Source organism: Sander lucioperca, chromosome 19 (genome assembly GCF_008315115.2).
Source record: "Sander lucioperca isolate FBNREF2018 chromosome 19, SLUC_FBN_1.2, whole genome shotgun sequence".
NCBI classification, from domain to species: domain Eukaryota; kingdom Metazoa; phylum Chordata; class Actinopteri; order Perciformes; family Percidae; genus Sander; species Sander lucioperca.
Genome location: NC_050191.1, coordinates 12,384,686 through 12,402,986, shown reverse-complemented (window position 1 = coordinate 12,402,986; position 18,301 = coordinate 12,384,686). Strand labels below are relative to the sequence as shown.

Here is an 18,301-nt window from a genome sequence, read left to right as displayed (position 1 = left end):
ACAAAAAAACATTGTGCTACTATTACATTTACCTGACAGAGATATGTGACTGGTTACATTGGAGATTCAGATTTTACTGTACTCACAAAATACAACAATTAAAATATGATGCATTATTATTCATTAAACTATCCTGCATTATATAAAAGTTGGAAGCTCCACCTTGAACAGACATTAAGTCAATGTAGGTACATTGTGCTGATAATGCCTCTCTTTTACTCTTCACTTGAAGTAAACATTTGAATGCAGTTGTGTGTGTGTGTGTATGTGTGTGTGTGTGTGTGTGTGTGTGTGTGTGTGTGTGTGTGTGTGTGTGTGTGTGTGTGTGTGTGTGTGTGTGTGTGTGTGTGTGTTTTTTTAGTACAGTAGTTTGCATGCATTAGCTAAGAGGGCTAACTTGGCTTGTTTATTAGATTTCTTCTTTTGAGACTGTCCCCCTGCAAATAATTTAGGTCATGGTTTGCATAGTATTCATAACTGTGGAACATATATGCCTCAAGATCATTTTACTATGCCTTTTGGTATGGCCTCAAGTAGTTTATGATAAGTGTATTTTTTCCAGAAGAGATAGCCAGTTCAGAGAATGTAAAACCTAATTTACTGTGTACACCATCATGTCTACACAATGTACTGACACTGTAGTCCACTGCTCCTTTCACAAGATGCTTGAGAACAACCTGTTCAAGTTCAGTGTTACAACTCCTTATCAGTGACTAGGGGGCATAACTCCACAGTTTCTGAGTTATGTTTTTGAATAAGCATTTTAATATGATTATGCAATGTATATATGGTTCTCAGCTTTATACACCAAATAAAATTGAAACTAAAACATTCAGTGTTTAAAATATTTAATATTGGCTGTTGATTATCAAGATTAGAGTTGTACGTATGTTTAACATTGAAATTATTGATGGAAGCCATGATATTATAAGACTGCAGAGTATCTCATGCAAAATATTAACTTGCAGATGCAGTTTTGACATAAACCTTTACAAAGGTGTCCTTTTAGCAATTATTGTAATGAGATTTGGAAAACCTGGAAGGATTAATAAACTCACACAGGACTTTAATGATGTTATATTACAATGTGATATTGTACCTTCTCAGACTAAGTATTTATTTTATATATTAAAGGGATATTTCACCGCTGGAAAGATTAATATGTATTAAATTGGGTTATTTATGTAGTAGAAATGGAACATTTTTTTAGAAGTTGGTGCCTTCTAGACCGAGAAAAGCTAGAAAATGTATTTTTGGCTCATGTGGATGAAAGACAACAACTCCCAGAATACACTTGCTTCGTTTCCCTACGAGGCCACTCCCAAGCCACGCCTACCGGTTACAGACTTAGTGAAATTGGTTACAGAGAGGGAGTCAAGTCAAGTGTGTTTTATTGTCATTTCAACCATATACACGAAACAGTGTTTCACCGTGGCTCAAGTGGTGTTACACATTTAAAATATATAAAAACGACATTATATAAAAATGACATACGAAACAGGCTACATTTTGTGCACACACATTATAGGCTCCGTTAAGTTCAGCTAACGCATTGGTAGCATTAGCGCTTGGTTGGATGTAAACAGAGAGTATAAACACAACCGTGAATTTGCGTAGAATGGTCGCATTTAACAGTCACAAACTCAACCAGCGGTGAGCAGTAGTTGGATGCAAGCACCCCATTTCTGCACCAGTCTGTGTTAACACAGCACACCTCCACGAGTCTTACCCGGCGACAGAGCAGCATCTCTATCTGCTCTGAAGGCTAACAGGCCTGCTAGATAGCGGAGTCCGGTACACTGTTGTTCAGCCATGCTTCCACAAAAACAAAAACACAGCCGTCTCTGAACTCGCATTGGGAGTTTCGTTGAAGTTGGATGTAATCCAGTTTGTTGTCTAATGAGCGGACACTTGCAAGCAGGATGGATGGGACAGGTGGCCGGCTAGCGTTAGCTTTCCACCTAGCTCGAGCTCCTGCACACCGCTTTCAAGGTCCCTTTCCCCGGCTAATGGCATCGAGTGACACCGCAGGCTGAGGTGCTGGTCTCCGTAGCAGGCGAAGCTCGCGTAGTGTGTCGAGTATTCCGTCTGTAATGAAGTTTCCTGCATATTCTCCGATCTGTACCAATGTATCCCGATGGTACACATGTGCGGTAGTTTGAATGCACATAATTGTTGTAAAAGTTTGCTGCTGAAAAGAGAGAGCCTGTTTAGCGTAGCTCCAAGATGGCTGACACTCGACTCGCATCGGTAGTGACAGTCCCACCCCCTATGGGCGGGTTGAAAACATGCGGAACTAGCTGGCTGTAGTCCATAGACTCTGGGCAAAAATGCCTCCGATGACGCTAAACGACGATTTTTGCGTCATCAGAGGCTTTTTTCCAGACCCACAATACAGAGAACTATTGTTTCAGGGGGATAGGTTCTCTTAATACATCCATGGGGACATGAGGGAGGGAAGCACGGTCATTCAAAAATACTACCGGGTTTCTACTGATACAAAGCTCAATGCTAATCGATGAAGTATCCCTTTAAGACCTGTCATTGAAAAAACTATGCCCCGTCTAATGGCTTTTACTCTGAAATGATATCCATCAGCAGTAATGCAGAGTATGTGAATTCTTGAGTTATATTTAGGATAAAGCTCTTCTGTTCATTTGTAACTTTAAATGATATTATGCAGAATATTACTTAAAAGTGTTCACACATTTCAACACAGAAAGAGAGAAACTTGGCAATCATATTCAAGGAAAGCCTTATGAAACTAGTTGCCTTTGTCCCTCCACATGTACGTATAGAGTGGACTTTGGAGCTGGCACAGTACTGTATGTAATTCCTACCTAACACCTTTGGCAATAAAAGGCCGATGAGGAGGTTAAGGCTTCAGTCTCGGCTGAGTACTCACCAAAGGAGAACAAAGGAGAGTTGAAGAGAGCCCATGATGGGGGACTTAAAGTTCTGTCTTTTCCTACTCCTAACCATACTTACCTTGGCTTGTAAGTCATTTTTTAATTTGCATCTTGTTGCTTTTGATTGTAGATGCCTTGAATATATGATCATATATTAGTAGTTTTAAAGTAGTATTAAAACAAATACAACAAAGTGAAAACTCTGACCTCTCTTTGAAGTAAAATTGTTTTCTTGTGAGAGGAAACTAAGTTTTAAATCTAATTTTCTTATGATTGTCTTTACAGATGCCCAAGAGGAGCAGGAAACCTGCTTGAGTAAGTTTCACTAGTATGTTTATGTTAATTACACAACCTGAGCATGTTAATTACACTGCAGCTGTTTAAGAAATCTACAACTGAGACTATATTTTAAAAGATCAGAGGTAACCTGAACTAATCAGCACACGCATTTTTTCTCTCATTTCTGTTTAAAAACACTAAATGATGTATTATCCATGTAGCACTTTTTAAATAATTGCTGAATTGCTAAGGCAAACTGTTGTGTTGTGCTTTCTCACAGTACTTGCAGCAAACTGAAATCTAATATGAAATATTCTCTACCAGTAAACCAAAGATACAAAGCCCACCACAAGTATGAATACTTGTACAAAGCTGAGTCCTTAAACGCTATCAATGGTGCGTCACATCTGAGGAATGGACCTAAGACCACTTGCAAGGTACAGGCCATGTGCTTTAACAGCTAAATTTTTCATTCACCATTCTCCATTATATTAAATCCATTTAATGTATATCATTTCTTTCACATTATATCTAGCAGCTAAAATAATCTTTTAAAACAGGTTGAAATTGAAGTACCTCAGACTTGCAGTTTCATCATCCACACCACTGGCTGTAGCCTGAGCGAGGTGGTCGACATGGACGCAAAAGGCGACCCTGTGTTCAGTCCTGCACCCAGCTCTGATGTCTTTGCTGCTGAAATGGAGAGGTACGTTACATATAAACTTTTCCTCATCCAGTGCATCCAGTTGCATAAACAAACATTGTGAAATTATAACACTTTTGCTATAGGACATGGTAAAAGTCTGACATTTTCTGTAGATATCCTCTAAAGGTTGTGGTTGATGGTGTGTACGATGTGAAACTGTATCCTGAGGACGGTGAGACAACAACAATTATGAACATCAAAAGGGGTATCATCTCCGCCCTGGCTGTGCCTTTACTGGAAGAAGACAAAAATAAGAATATGGTAAGTGTCCTACTACAGTATGCTAAATAATCGCATCACACTCCCTTATGTTTCTAAAACATGACAAAAAACATGAAATGATATACATACCTCTGTTCACACCCATTTCAGCCCACTATCCACGGCAAGTGCAAGACCACTTATTCCATCAATGCTAGAGAAGACATTGCAACTGACATCAGCCTCACCAGGGACCTGTCCAGATGTGACAAATTTAGCCCCATGAGAGATCACACCAGCCCCTTGGCGCTTATCTCTGGCATGGTAAGACATACAACCAAGACATGGGTTAGTCTGGTGTGAAATTAAATAAACACCAGTCCTGAACTGCTTTTTTCTAGCCTAATTGACTCAAGATCCAACAAAAATCACACAACTGTACTTATTTTGTTTGTCGCACATGTAATCTCTCTGCAGTGTAGTGTAAAAGCAAACCACAACAGTACCCATAGCATCAACAATATTGTTAAAATCATTAGACAGAAATCTTGCAAATAAACTACATTCTTTGTCTTCCAGCACTACCCTCTTGCCCAGCTGGTCAGAAGCACCCAGACCTGCAACTACAAGTTTGACAATGAGAAAAAACACATGACCTCTGGGTCTTGCACAGAGAACCACATCCTCATTCCCTTCTCTCACAAGTAAGTCTAACCTTACAATGTACAATTTACTATGCTCCATTATGTAAATGTAGGTACTGACATGTGTTGTCCAAGGAATCTAATGTACTTTTCAACCTTGTATTGTCTCCACAGGGGAGAAAATGGAGTTACCAATGTTGGAAAGCTGGAACTGACTCTCGTTGAGGTTTCTCCTCACAATGAAAGAGTCTTTGACCGCAGTAAGCTCCTCTTCTTATCTCTGTTCTTTTTATTACAGGCTATTTATTAAAAACGGAATTAAAGATATGAACAACTCATTCCAAACTTTTACTTCTGTATCACAGGTGACATTGTCAAGGGTCTTCACATGGAGGCTGTTGAGGACAAGAGTGCTGTCCAGGATAAAGATGCAGGTCTGAACCTCCTGAGAGAACTGGCCACTCTGCCCGAGACCGAGGGTGAGAGGAGGGCCCACCTCTTCCACAAGCTTGTCATCATGGTCCGTGGAATGAAGACTGACACCCTTAGTCCCGCCATTCCTGAGGCTCTTGCAGTGTCCCCTGTTCTGACCTACCAGGTCTTGGCCCAGTGTGGAACCCCTGAGTGCAACAGTGCCATCATGCAGATCCTCAGGACTTTTGATACCTCCTCAGTTGAGGTTGATGCCGGTGTTTTTGCTATGGGACTCGTATCCAATCCTTCTGCCCTCTTGATCAATGACATGCTCAAGATGGCCAAATACAAACCCAGCAAGCCCATTATGTACGCCCTGAGCAATGTTGTCAAGAGGTAACCAAACGTTATTCCAAATATTGTTTCTAAAAATATACACAGACTTTGAATTAAAAAAAAAAAAATGTTTTTCAACAGGTTTTACAAAGCTGACGGAAAACTGATCCCTGAGATTCACTCTGTTGCTGAGTTCATGGCTGCCCAGTTGGGTGACTGTTCGGGTGACAACGACAACATTTTCATGACACTGAGAGTGGGTAACCTTCCCCATAGATCAACATTTAAATGACTGCCAATGTCAGTAAGCAGAATACAACATGTCCATTGATTCCAGGTTATTGGAAACATGGCTCCAGCTCTGGTATCTGCTGGCCCCGGACTCAGATCTGCTGTCATCCAGTGTGTGAACCAACCTGCTGCTTCCCTGACTGTGCAGCAGGCTGCCATCCAAGTGTTCAGGCTGACTCCCATCCCTGAGGAGGCATGTCAAATTATTTCAAAGGTTTGACACATCATTGGAATATTTTTTTCTACTGTATACTCATTTTATTGATGTCTATTGGTCACAGGGCAGAGAGATTCTCATGCAGGTGCTTTTGGACAGTGCCAGCCCCATGCAAAAGCGCATTGCCGCATATCTGGTACTTATGAAAGACCCCCAGCCCACTGAACTGGCCCAGCTTGCTGATGCCTTGCCCAATGAGCAGGACAAACAAGTCAAGAGCTTTGTGATCTCCCACATTACCAATATTTTGTCCTCAACTGAGCCAGAGACCCAAGAGTAAGTGAAAAGCATGTAGTTTTATTTATAATTCATAAATGTGTTGTTTCACTACATGCTGAGTAAGTGTCCCAATTTGATCACTACCAGATGTTCAACAGTAATATTCTTTTTCCTTTCCTACAGACTAAGACAGAATATTCGTGATGCCCTGCAGGGTAATGAGGTCGGGCCCACCATGGACCCAACCAAGTTCTCTCGCAACTACAAGATCGGATCTGTGGAGGGTAACATGATCTTTGAGGGTACCAGCTACCTGCCCAAGGAGGTCATGCTTGAAATGACTCTGAAGGCATTTGGCTATGACATAGACATGATGGAGGTAAACATTTTGAGCTATTTTAATCAAAGTTTAAGAGGACAATGTACAGAGTTCTGTTGCAATCTGTGATATATGTGTTACATTTACAGGTTGGTATGGAGGGCAAAGGATTTGAGCCAACTGTTGATGCCCTGTTTGGAGAGAATGGCTTCTTTCCTGACACTGCCATGAAGACAATATACTTTGTCGCTGACAAAATGCCATTGAGAGTCAATGAGATCCTTCAGAACATGCTGCCTGCTCTGAAAAAGGACAGAATGAAGAGACAGGTAATCAGAGAAATCTGTTTTTTTAATCAAATGTATTAAATATCTTATTAGTAATTATGAGGTTGGATTTGTACCAACTGCAATGAAATTAGTAATATAGTATGGACATTTATGTATAGGCCTCCCAAAACCTGATGAAGGAGATTGGACGCAACCTCAATAAACTTGTCAGGGAAATGAAGACGGTACAGTCTCCAGAGGCAATGGTTTATCTGAGACTTTTGGGAAATGAGCTGGGATATCTAAGGACCACTGAAATCACAGAGATGGCCTACTCTGCTGCCATGATGATTGACAGCATGCTCAAGATGTTCCCTACTGATGTAAACAAAACAAGTTATTTTCACTTCAAATATTTTAAAGATTTAATTATGTATCATTGTTTATCATTTGACTTACATTTGTGTTTTTATGGGCCCTTTGCCAAAGATCATGAAAGCACTGATGACCAAGGCTGACAACACATTCTTTGCCCACTACATCTTTATGGACAATGAATTCTTCCTGCCTACTGTCACTGGGGTGCCTCTGAGGATTGCACTGTCTGGTACTTTCACCCCTGGTATCAAGGGTGGATTTAGGATTGCTCGTGACATGGTAATTATGTTTAAAAGAAATTCCAATTTTACAACCAACTAACTATGGATTTATATTAATTTCCATTCAACACAAATCACCTATGTCTACATTGTTTCCACAGAGCAAAGTTACCTTCATGCCCTCTGGGGGCATTGAATTTGTAACTCAGGTTGGCTCCCACATCCCTGAATATATCAACTCTGGATTTGAGATGCACACCAACATTTTCCACAAGAGTGGGCTCAGTGCCAAGATCTCCATGGAAAGTGACAATGTCAAGCTGACCATCCCTGCTCCAATAAGTCCTACAAAGCTCATCAAAATGACGTAAGCCTAAAGTGGAGTTCTTGGCCATTAAAGAATGTTTCCTACTTACATGAAATTCATGGTGCAAGTGCCAGCATTGTTAGTTACAAAGATAACATACAGTATTTACAGACAGCTAAATTTTGTAATACTTTCTAATTAAAGAATATGAGGTGTTATTGTAAAGGTTAACTTTACTTACCAAGAAAGCAAAAATGGTTGCAGGTAGACCTACATCTACTTTGGCCTCATACAAATATTTTACAAAATCTTACACTTTGCAATCTTGTACTTCTATCCTTGTAACTTTCCTACATAGAAACACCCTGATGGTAGTCACTGGATCAGAGGTAAAGACCATTCCCCCTATGGTGATGGACAAGGTTGATGTTAGCGAGTGCTCTCCCTTCTTTGCTGGAATGAAATACTGCACTGTTCTACAGTACACTGATGCTTTCTCTCAGGAGACAGCCCCCTACTTCCCCATCACCGGAGACAGCAAGTGAGCAAGACTCTCTGAACCACCAGCAAATATGTGTCTCTCAAATTAAATTAGCTTACTGAGAAATACTGGCTTATTTTATTTATTATCTTATTAGATTTGCTGTGGAGCTCCATCCTACTGGTGAAGTCACTGAGTACACAGCCACCGTTGCCTATGAGCTCCTCAAGGAGGGAGAAGAGGGCTGGCAGAAGGTTGACTCTGTCAAGATTATTCTGAGGGCTGAAGGTAATGTACAATATGGACAATATGGTAAAATGGTCTTCTCAGTGGCTTAAGTGGGCCAAAATGTTTATGGAGTTATGTAATAGTACTCTATTGGTTGGTCAACAGGTGCAGAGCCCACTGAAGCCAGAGCAATCATGAAATATAACAGAAGAAAGAATGTCATCACAGCGGACATCCAGATCCCTGACTATGATGTGGAGGCTGGACTCAGGCTGGGTGTTGTCAATGGAAACACCAAGGGCAAAGGAACTCACTCCATCTCTCTTGACTTCATAAACAAGAACATCCCTCAGCTCTCCCTGGTTGGACGTGCCAAGTAAGAAAATCAACCATAAATCCTTATGATATAACATTAATGTGAACCTCATCATTGAGATTACGCTAACTCACTGACACATTTTTCAGTCTGAAGGCCATGAAGGAAGGTATGCTGCAAGTCCAACTTCTTGTCCCTTCATTCAATGCTGATGCCACCGTCACAGCTAACATGAAATGTGATGAAGAATTGAAACTGGAGGTTAAGAGTGAAATCAAAGTCATGGATACCACCTCTGAGCAGAAAATTACAATGAAATACGGTACTACAAGTTTCCAGTTACTACATCTTTCCTGAATCTTAGGTGCCGGCTTATTTTTACTTTAACCTGGGTCATAATTGGTTGGTCCAGATTATGTGTCACACTCATCTTTATGTTTCTAATATTTGAGGATTCTTTTCAACTTTATTTTTACAGATGCCAGCAAGATTGAAGTTGAATTAAAATCAAATGTGAACTCTGAGATCTCCAACATCCTTTCATACACTGACGAGATTAAAAAGTATGGAAATGATGTTCTTGACATGCGGGTAGGGGAGAATGATATGACCGTCCATCAAATCTTCAAGGCATTTGTGGAGGTATGAATTTTTGATTTTAGAATCATTTTTGATGACAGATCTTTGATTTTTCGTTGATTGGAGAAAGTATAAAACAAAGATTACTTATTCCTAGGCAACAAACAGCCACATGGACAGGTACAGTGCTGATATCCCTTACATTGAGAGCTTCAGAGTGCCTGATATCCCTGAGATTTCCCTGCCAGAGACACTGTTCCTCAATACGTAAGTCTGAAAGAAATCAGTGATCAATATCTTAACTTTCAGAAAATGTATTGAAAGTTTATTGATTTTTACCTTTCTTGTTCATAACAGTGAGGCAAAGGCTGTCTACCACTTCAACAATGAGCGCTTCACCATTGCTATACCTCTCCCCCTTGGAGGACGAACAACAGAAGAGCTTAACTTTCCACCAGCTTTGACGACACCTAGTGTGTCTCTACCTCTTTTTGGACTGGAGATTGTCTCCATTAAAATTCCCATCCCAGAGCTTGTTGTCCCTGAGAGCCTTACTCTGTCCGTTCCTCTTTTTGGCAAAGCTGAGGTTTCAACAATGATGAAGAGCAACCTATATGACATGGAAGCCTCAATGGCTGCTGGCAAAGATGTTGTGGAGACACCAAGCTACTCAGCTAAATTTGATGTGAAAGGAACCTCCCCACTTGACATATTCTCAATAGACATTGAAGGTATTTCCAAGTAGATGTTAATCAGAAATTAAGGATTTGTTATCTTTAGTTACAAGGATGTTCACTCTTGGTAGAGAATTTTCAGTTAGTTTTCTACTTCCACTGGAATAAAAATAATGTAACATATGTTACTATTGTTGTTCTCTGATATGACACCAAATACTGGATTGCGTATGTTTCTGTTAGTTATATTGTTTACCAGCAAATTAATCAAATGTTAATCCAAGTATCTATGCAGGTATAAATTCTCTTTTTTTCTGTTGTGTTTTATTTAGGCTCTGGAATGTTGGCCATCACTGATTCCATCAAAGCCCATTTGAAAAGCTCTTTGGCCCATAAATTCCTTGAAGCCAGTATTAGTATTGTTGAGGATGCAACCATTACAGACAAAATCAATTTGAAATCAAGCAGCAAGATTGAAGCCACAAGCCCATTTGGTCTCAATATTGCATTAGAGCACACTGGCATGACTGAAATCAACACTGAAGAAATATCTGCTGAGAGCAACTTTGAGGGGATGTTAACGGCTGGACCCATGTATGGCAAGACCATTTCAACCCAGTCATTTTCCATCTTCCCACTTAGGCCAGAAGCAAAGATTGATTCTACTGTTGAGTTTGACTCCACCATCGTTAAGGCCCAGAACACAATTGCAGCAACCTATGCCAATGGTGAATTCTCAGTTGTGTCTAACACCAATGCCTTTGAAGACATCTTGACCCATGTTGCTGAGCTTTCCTTCAAAGACAGCAAGCTGACACTGAAATGTGATGCAAATGCCCTTGTTCTCGGCATGAAGATCCGTAACCAGGCTGAAGCCTCTGCTGGAGCTGGTGAAGTCGTCATTAGAATAGAGACAAATGCAGACCACTCTGAAAACCGTATTTACTCTTTGCTGAATGCCTCTTTTGATATCAATGGTCTGGCTGTAAACAGTGATGCCACTATGACACTCCTTGAGAATGAGGCTACTCACAAGGCAAATCTGAAAATAAACAAGGATGGTTTGACCACAAGTGGAACAACCACCCTCCAAAGCCCCCTGTCCCTGGAAAACACCTTCAATGCTGGACTTGATGCTTCAAGAGCTACTCTATTCATTACCAACAAGGCTGCAATGTGTGACATCAAGGTTGATAATGCCAACACTCTGACCATTACTCTATCTAGCCTTGACTTCAACTCAAAGGCTGAAGCTTCCGCCAGTGAGTATGCCTCTTACACCCATGATATCAATATTGACCTAAAACCCTACACTGCTTCTGCAAATGTTAAAAACAACTTAAAACTTCTGGCGGCCAACTTCATTAATGAGGGTCAGCTGCAGGCAGAGCTTTACAAGATGGACCTGACTGGAAGCCTGAAAGCCATATATGGTGAGGAAGAGATTAAGCACACCTATCAGGTAAACTATGCTGATATGACAGCTAATGCAAAATGCAGCACCACTGGAAAACTCCTTGGAACTCACATGAGCCACAACACCGAGCTTGAAGTTGTCGGTCTTGCTGCCAGGATCACCAACGATGCCCGTTTCAACTCACAGCCAATACGCTTTGACCACACCATCCGTTGCAGCATTGTTCCTTTTGATTTCAACCTTGATGCTGTCTTCAATGCTGATGGGGACATGACCATGTATGGGAAGCACAGTGCCCAGCTCTATGGCAAGCTTCTCCTTAAAGCGCAGCCCCTGGCTTTTGCTAGCTCACATGAATGCAGGGCATCAGTAAATCAGCAGCTAGATAGCGGTTTTGCCCTTGAGACAATTATTGACAACAACATGGATACTGTTCTGTCCCTCCAAGAGCAAAAGACTAGTTTCAGAATGAAGTCTAAATTGAATGATCACATTTTCAATCAGGATCTGAGTGTTTACAATACTGCTGAGAGAACTGGAATTGAGGTTTCTGGCACCATCCTCACAAACATCCTCAGTACAGACTCCACGGAGAAACAGGAATTCACCATCTCTGGCTTCCTTAAGTATGACAAGAGCACAAATACTCACATAATTCAGTTTCCTATAATTGAAAGTATTTCTGCTTTTTTGGAAAGTATCAAGGTGCTTGTTTTACATGTTGTAGAGACACTGCAAAACTATGTTAACATTGAGGACATCTGGACTAAACTTGATGCTCTTTCACAACATGTAAGTCACATTTTTGCTCAATTAAATATAGAAAGCAACTTCATTCAGCTGAAACAGAACCTAAATGATTTCTCCCACAACTATGTCATCTCCATGGAGGATTTGGAAGCCTCTTTGAGAAATCTAAAGGATGCTGTTGAGAAACTGCTGGCTGATTTCACGGTTTACATCCAACACTTTGCTGCTATGATTCAAAATACTATTATTAGTGGCACCCTCCCTGAAACCCTCATTCAGAAGATTCAGGAACATCTGAATGCTATTAATGAGGAGTATGACATCAGGGCAATAGTTGTGTATGTGATTAATAGCATGAAGGAGATGATCCAGCAGATCGACCTGGAAAAACTGAAAGGGAGCAGCATTCAATTCCTGCATGACATTGATTCCAAATATGAAGTCAACAAACAACTACAGACCATCATGAGTGATATGAAACACATAATTGAGACCTATGACATGCAGACATTTATTGTTGGGCTAAAGGAGTGCATTTCATCCATCAACTTTAAAGCTCGCATTGAGGAACTAGCGAGTCTGATTCCCACAGAGATTTTCAGTGATATAAGAGATTACATAAGGAAAACGATTACGGACCTTGACATCCTAGGTAAGATCAACAAATTCTATGCCACGATGAGAGAGTTGATCGTAAAGTTTGAAGCTAACAAAAAGGTTCAGGCTGTCTTGGAAAAGGCTGTTGAGCTCATCAAGCAATTCAGAATTGAGGAAACCTTCAGGGTTGTAGCCAAGATTGTGAAGGATGCAGATATTCCTAACAAAATCATGCAAGACTTCCAGAGTGCTATCAACTACTTGAAAAGAACTGAGATTAAGGATATCATTTCACAGTTGAATTTATATATTGGCATTATTGAGCAGAAATTGAATTCATTTAATTATAATGACTTTGTGAATTATGCCAATCAAATGACAGCTAAATACACTGCTCATGTGAATGACCTGATCAGGACTCTTGAAATCCCCCAAAAACTGGAGGCAACAAGACATTTTGCCAACTTTGTCTTAACCTCTGTTAGGGGTTTTGTGGAACAAGTGAGAGAAATTGTAAAAAATGTGAAGGATGTCTATGACCAGGCTCTGCTAAGTAATCTGAAGGGATTTGCTGAAATTATAAAGCAAGAAATTGCAAAACTGGATGTCAACGCTGAAATTACTTCTTATCTGCAGTTGGCAAAGAAGTGCTATGCTGAGTTCATTACCATTGCCACTGATATGTTCACCAGTGTGGTTCAGATCATTAAGAAGGTGGCACCTCAGCAAAACATTGTCAGTGAGATATTGCAGATCATTGAGGGGCTGATTACTGGACTGAAGAAAGCCGAGCTTAAAATGCCATCATTCACTATTCCTCTCACTGATCTTACTGTGCCTTCCATGAAGTTCAGCATAGATCTGCTGCACCAGTTTGAAATCCCACCACAGCTGTACATCCCTGAGTTCACTATCTTGGACTTCCACACTGTGCAAGCCACCACCATCTCAACTAATGACATTAAACAGAGAATCATTGACTTAATTGATTTCGTTCTCAACTTCGAGGTAAAGATGTTTGATTTGGGTGCTTTGTTTGAAAACCTGACTATAAATTACCTTCCTGCCCTGCCTGAGTTTTCACTTCCTGAGATTATTTTACCTGAACTGTCCTTTCCCAGTCTTCCTCATATCCCAGCAGAGAAACTCGTAAAGACGCTTCAACTACCAACATTTAAGATGCCAGTCATTCCTTGTGAGATCATGATTCCAGGATTTGGCAAACTGAGTTCTGAGATAAAAGTCAACTCCCCAATGTACACTATTAGGAATGCTGCTGAAGTCCAGAGCTCTTTTGATGTAGATGAGACTTCTCAGCTGACGGCTTTTATGACTTCCCAAGGGACATCTCTCAGCTATGAAATCCTTAACTTCAACCTGGATTCCACTGCTCGTATTGTTGTTCCCAAGGGGCATCGTGTGATTGCTGCTGAGACCCTTAAGTTCACTCACAATTGTCTTGCCTTGGACCACCATGCATCTGTGACATTTTATGACTTCTCAGCCCAGGCCTCAGCCAAGACCATAGTGAAAGCCACCACATCATATTACAATGCTGAGCTTTTAAATGAAGCTTCCTTAGCTACCAAGGATGTTTTTTCTGCCACCATTGACACTTCCTATAAACATCTGTTCAACCTCCCCATCGTGGGCCTCACTGGTGAGACATCTTTAACTCAAAAAGCTGTGGCCCGACAGGAAGGTACCTCTATTACAATAACTGTTGGTAATCAGGGTGTTACCACCTTCAACTCTCATGACAGTACCCACAAGAGTGATCTGCAAGTCACTGTCAATCCAAGTACAGTCAAGTTGACCTTCATTAGTGACACAGATACATTCATTTTAAAGATGAGACAGACCCTAAGTGCTGACTTCTTTATCTTCAGCTATTTCAAGTTTGATATTCGCTCTGAAGCAGAGGGCCCAACAATCAAAAACAACCTTTTAGTGGGATCGGTAAATGCCAATCTGCATGACATGAAGCTTGAGCTGAAGGCAACCCATAGCACAGATTTAATTGGTATTGTCAATGGAGCTCTATACAATCATATTGACCTTGCTCTCTGTCCCAGAGAGGTTGTGTTCAGCTTTCAGAATAAGGGAAACACCAAGGTCAATTTCAATGATGCTCCTACTGCCAACATTGATCTGCAGAATGATTACTCCGCAACATTCAGGCCTGACACACAACATATGAACACTGTAGCTCTGGCCTGTCTTAATCAGTATTCACTGTTCTGGAACTTCACTGTAGACAACAATGATAGAGAAGCTTCCATCCTTGCTGCTGTAGAAGGGAAGGCAAACCTTGATTTCCTGACTAGGCCCATCAGCATTCCTGAGATTTATATTCCATTTGCTGACTTACATACCCCAGCTATTAGTGATCTTGACTTGTACGACCAAACCGGGCTGAAACACATTTTGACTTCTACTGAGCAGACTGTTAATGTGGACGCCAAGATGGTTTACCAGAAAAGCCAGGCTGCCCCCTTTGATATGATGGGTCTGACCAAGATTCCCTCTATGGGTAACCTTATCACAGAGCTGTCCTTCAAGTCTGCCATCATTAATTTAAATGTCAATGCTGGAGTGTATACTGAGGATGATCTTGTGTTCCGTCTGGGAGCTACTACAGCCTCTGTGTTTGAGGTTTTAAAAGCCAAACTTGATGGTATCACCAGTCTGACCACCAAGAGAGGAATCAAGTTGGCCAATTCCTTGTCCCTTGAAAATCAACACATCGAAGGCACTCATGACAGCTCCATCAGTATGAGTACTGAGACTTTTGAAACTGTCGTCTCTGTGGCTACTGTTGCAAAGATTGTCCTGCCTATACTCAATCTGGATGCAAACCAAAATTTGGTTGCAGACACCAAAACCAAAGCAAATGCTGTCTCCACCTTCAGGATTAAGGGTGATTTCGATCTCCCTGTAATCAAGGCTATTGGAAAGGCTGAAGCAGACCACAGTCTGAAGCTGGAGGGAAGCTTTGAGTATGTTTCCATAGAGTCATGTACTAAGGCCAACATGGATGGCACAGTGCTTGAAGACTATCTACTTTTGGGAGTCCTGGATAATGACGCTAATCTGTATCTGAATAAGGATGGCCTACGCTCCACCTCCAAGGTTATTGCTGATGCCAAGCTTAACCAAGGCGCCACCAAAGTCATGGGCATAGATGTAAATGAGAATATTGCTGTTGAAGCCTCCCTGAGCCGTGTGTATGCAGTGCTGAAGTACACTGGCAACAACGAGGCAAACCTGTTTGATTTCAACACCAACGGGAAGCATGTTGTCCAGGCTACCATTGATCTTGCCCCAACCTCTTCCTTGACTGCTGATATGGAGATTAATTTGTCTCAGCCAAGCAGCCTGGGTGACCTCACCATCTTTGAGAAGACCGTTGCTGAAGTGACAGCTGCCAAGCAGAAGATATCTACCAATGGCAAGTTTGTCAGCCCGCTGTACACCACAAACCTAGCAGCTGAAGTAGAGGGCAGTGCTCCTGTCTTCAAAGTCAGCTTTAGGTCCTCTGCCACCTCTGCCATTGTCTTCTTGGAATATGACATGGACTGTAAGTTTTTTCTTCTGTAGCATATACTATAACTTATTCTTCTGACATAAAAAGCATCCATTTTTATTTACTTTTTTAACTGAAGTCCATGTGTTTCTACAGCTTCCATTACTATAAACTTTGAACATGCTGGTGTAAGCCTGACTGGGAAGGCAGTTTTCACCCATACTGATCTGACCTTGGACATTCAACACATTCTTTCCCATACACTGAGGTAACAGTTTAAATCCGTATTGTGTGTGATATGTTTTGGAATTTACAGTTGTTATTTGTCTTATTACTCAGGATCACACACATTTTTACCCATATCCCAAGAAAACACATCATATGATGAAAGATATTCGTAAATATTTCCTGTCAAATAGTTATGTTTCTTGGGTAAAGTTGGCTTCATTACCTTAGAAAAGTAACACATACTTGCCTGTCTTTACAGTGACTCCCGTCTCACCCTAAATGTGGACATAACCAGTCCTGCCTTCACTGACATGAACTTGCGTTATGCTGTCCGCAAAGATGGAATCAGTGCCACTATTTCTATTCCATCTACTGGTTTTCTAGGTCTTCAGCTCCATGGCAGGGCCCCATCTCAGATAAATGCCAGGCTTTATGGACGTTATGCTGTAAGGAGCTCATATTGTTATCATATTTGCACAATTACAATGATCAAGAGTTTTACATCTTATTTTGTGTTTGTTGTTTTCTGTTAAACAGTCTGATCCTGGGAAGGATGTTGATATCTTCACCATCAGAACTTCTGCCAAGGATGCTGATAAAGTAAATCTGAAGATGGTCATCAACATGGATGCCCCTGACATCATGCTCAGGGGACTACAAGAAAGACTTTCTGCCATCACCTCTTGTTTGTCTAGCTTTTTTGAGAAATACCAACTGTTCAAACATGCTGCTCAGCTGAAGAATATTATTATTTGCTATACTGAGGAGGCCCACAACATTGCAAACAACCATGCCCCACATCTGAGCCAGGTGTCCATTCTCTTTAGGAATACTGTCGCTCAGTACCAGAAGACTATTCAGGTCTTTCTGGATAATGCCATCAAGGTCCTGAGGGAGACCCAGGTGAAACTACCTGGCTCTGAGGAGATGACTCCTCTCATTGAGGTGCTCAATAAGCTGACCACCAGCATTACTACTATGCTAGAGAAGACAATGCACCTTGTGGCTGTTAATGTACAATATGTTTCCAGTGCCATGTTTGGCATGACCAGAAAAATTCAGGTCACAATGCCTATTGGTGATGTCATGGCTGGAGCCAAAATAATTGACGACATTAGGGACTGGGTAAAGGCTATACCTAATCCTATTGTAGATCTTCTGAAGAACCTAGAGAGTCTAGACATGTTCCTAGAAAAACTGGGTGACACCTTAAAATTCTTTATTGACAAAGCTCAGGACTTTATTGACAACACACTAAAATCTGATGTCCTTGATGCCATTGCTGACTACATTAATGCTTTCTATGACAAGCATGTAAGCTTAATGAAAACAATCACCAAGTATGCAAACACAGCTGTGGACATTGAGTCCATAAATGGCACCATTAATTACATTCTGGATATTTTCAGATCTGTTGTGAATCAATTTTATTATACTGTTACTGACTATCTGCAGCAGGCTCCTACTCAATACAGGTCTTATGTAAAAGTTAAGGGTAGAAAGCTTGAGATTAATCTTTGATTCCACCTTCACCAATAAGCTAAAAGATTAAAATGACAACTTTCTCATCTCTTAAATTGGCACATTTGTTCTCTGTTCATTGGAAATTCATGAACAAGCCAATAGATGCACAAATGCAATGTCTATTAGCAACCAGAAGGGGTCACTGGAACATATTCTTTATAACAGTCCACCTGTTTGTGAATTAATCAGTTCCAAAAATAGACTGGAGCTTTTGTGTTTGTTGGGGCTGGGGTTGATATGCTAGTTTTATAAAAACATTGCCAAATGTTGA

At 40.9% G+C, this 18,301-nt stretch overlaps 1 protein-coding gene across 1 annotated transcript; it reads left to right on the top strand.

Annotated features, from left to right (window-relative positions):
- The first annotated feature begins 2,908 nt into the window (after nucleotides 1-2,908).
- Nucleotides 2,909-18,056, top strand: LOC116066472 (apolipoprotein B-100-like). Its single transcript, XM_031322578.1, has 28 exons — nucleotides 2,909-2,996; nucleotides 3,195-3,224; nucleotides 3,513-3,625; nucleotides 3,749-3,894; nucleotides 4,008-4,155; nucleotides 4,267-4,419; nucleotides 4,675-4,799; nucleotides 4,914-4,999; nucleotides 5,105-5,549; nucleotides 5,631-5,745; nucleotides 5,827-5,973; nucleotides 6,062-6,273; nucleotides 6,400-6,595; nucleotides 6,685-6,864; nucleotides 6,984-7,187; nucleotides 7,294-7,461; nucleotides 7,565-7,770; nucleotides 8,069-8,251; nucleotides 8,349-8,479; nucleotides 8,585-8,795; nucleotides 8,885-9,057; nucleotides 9,214-9,377; nucleotides 9,472-9,581; nucleotides 9,672-10,045; nucleotides 10,321-16,332; nucleotides 16,435-16,546; nucleotides 16,766-16,952; nucleotides 17,044-18,056. Exons 1-28 carry the CDS (start codon nucleotides 2,939-2,941, stop codon nucleotides 18,025-18,027), a joined length of 11,373 nt encoding a protein of 3,790 aa, XP_031178438.1. The 5' UTR covers nucleotides 2,909-2,938; the 3' UTR covers nucleotides 18,028-18,056.
- The last annotated feature ends 245 nt before the right edge of the window (nucleotides 18,057-18,301 follow it).

Bases quoted from the DNA above. Each gene is read 5' to 3' on its own strand.
- LOC116066472 (XM_031322578.1), top strand. From the start codon at position 2,939: ATGATGGGGGACTTAAAGTTCTGTCTTTTCCTACTCCTAACCATACTT. The intron at 3,225-3,512 runs GTAAGTTTCACT...ATTCTCTACCAG, and splicing joins GGAGCAGGAAACCTGCTTGA to TAAACCAAAGATACAAAGCC. The intron at 9,378-9,471 runs GTATGAATTTTT...ACTTATTCCTAG, and splicing joins TCTTCAAGGCATTTGTGGAG to GCAACAAACAGCCACATGGA.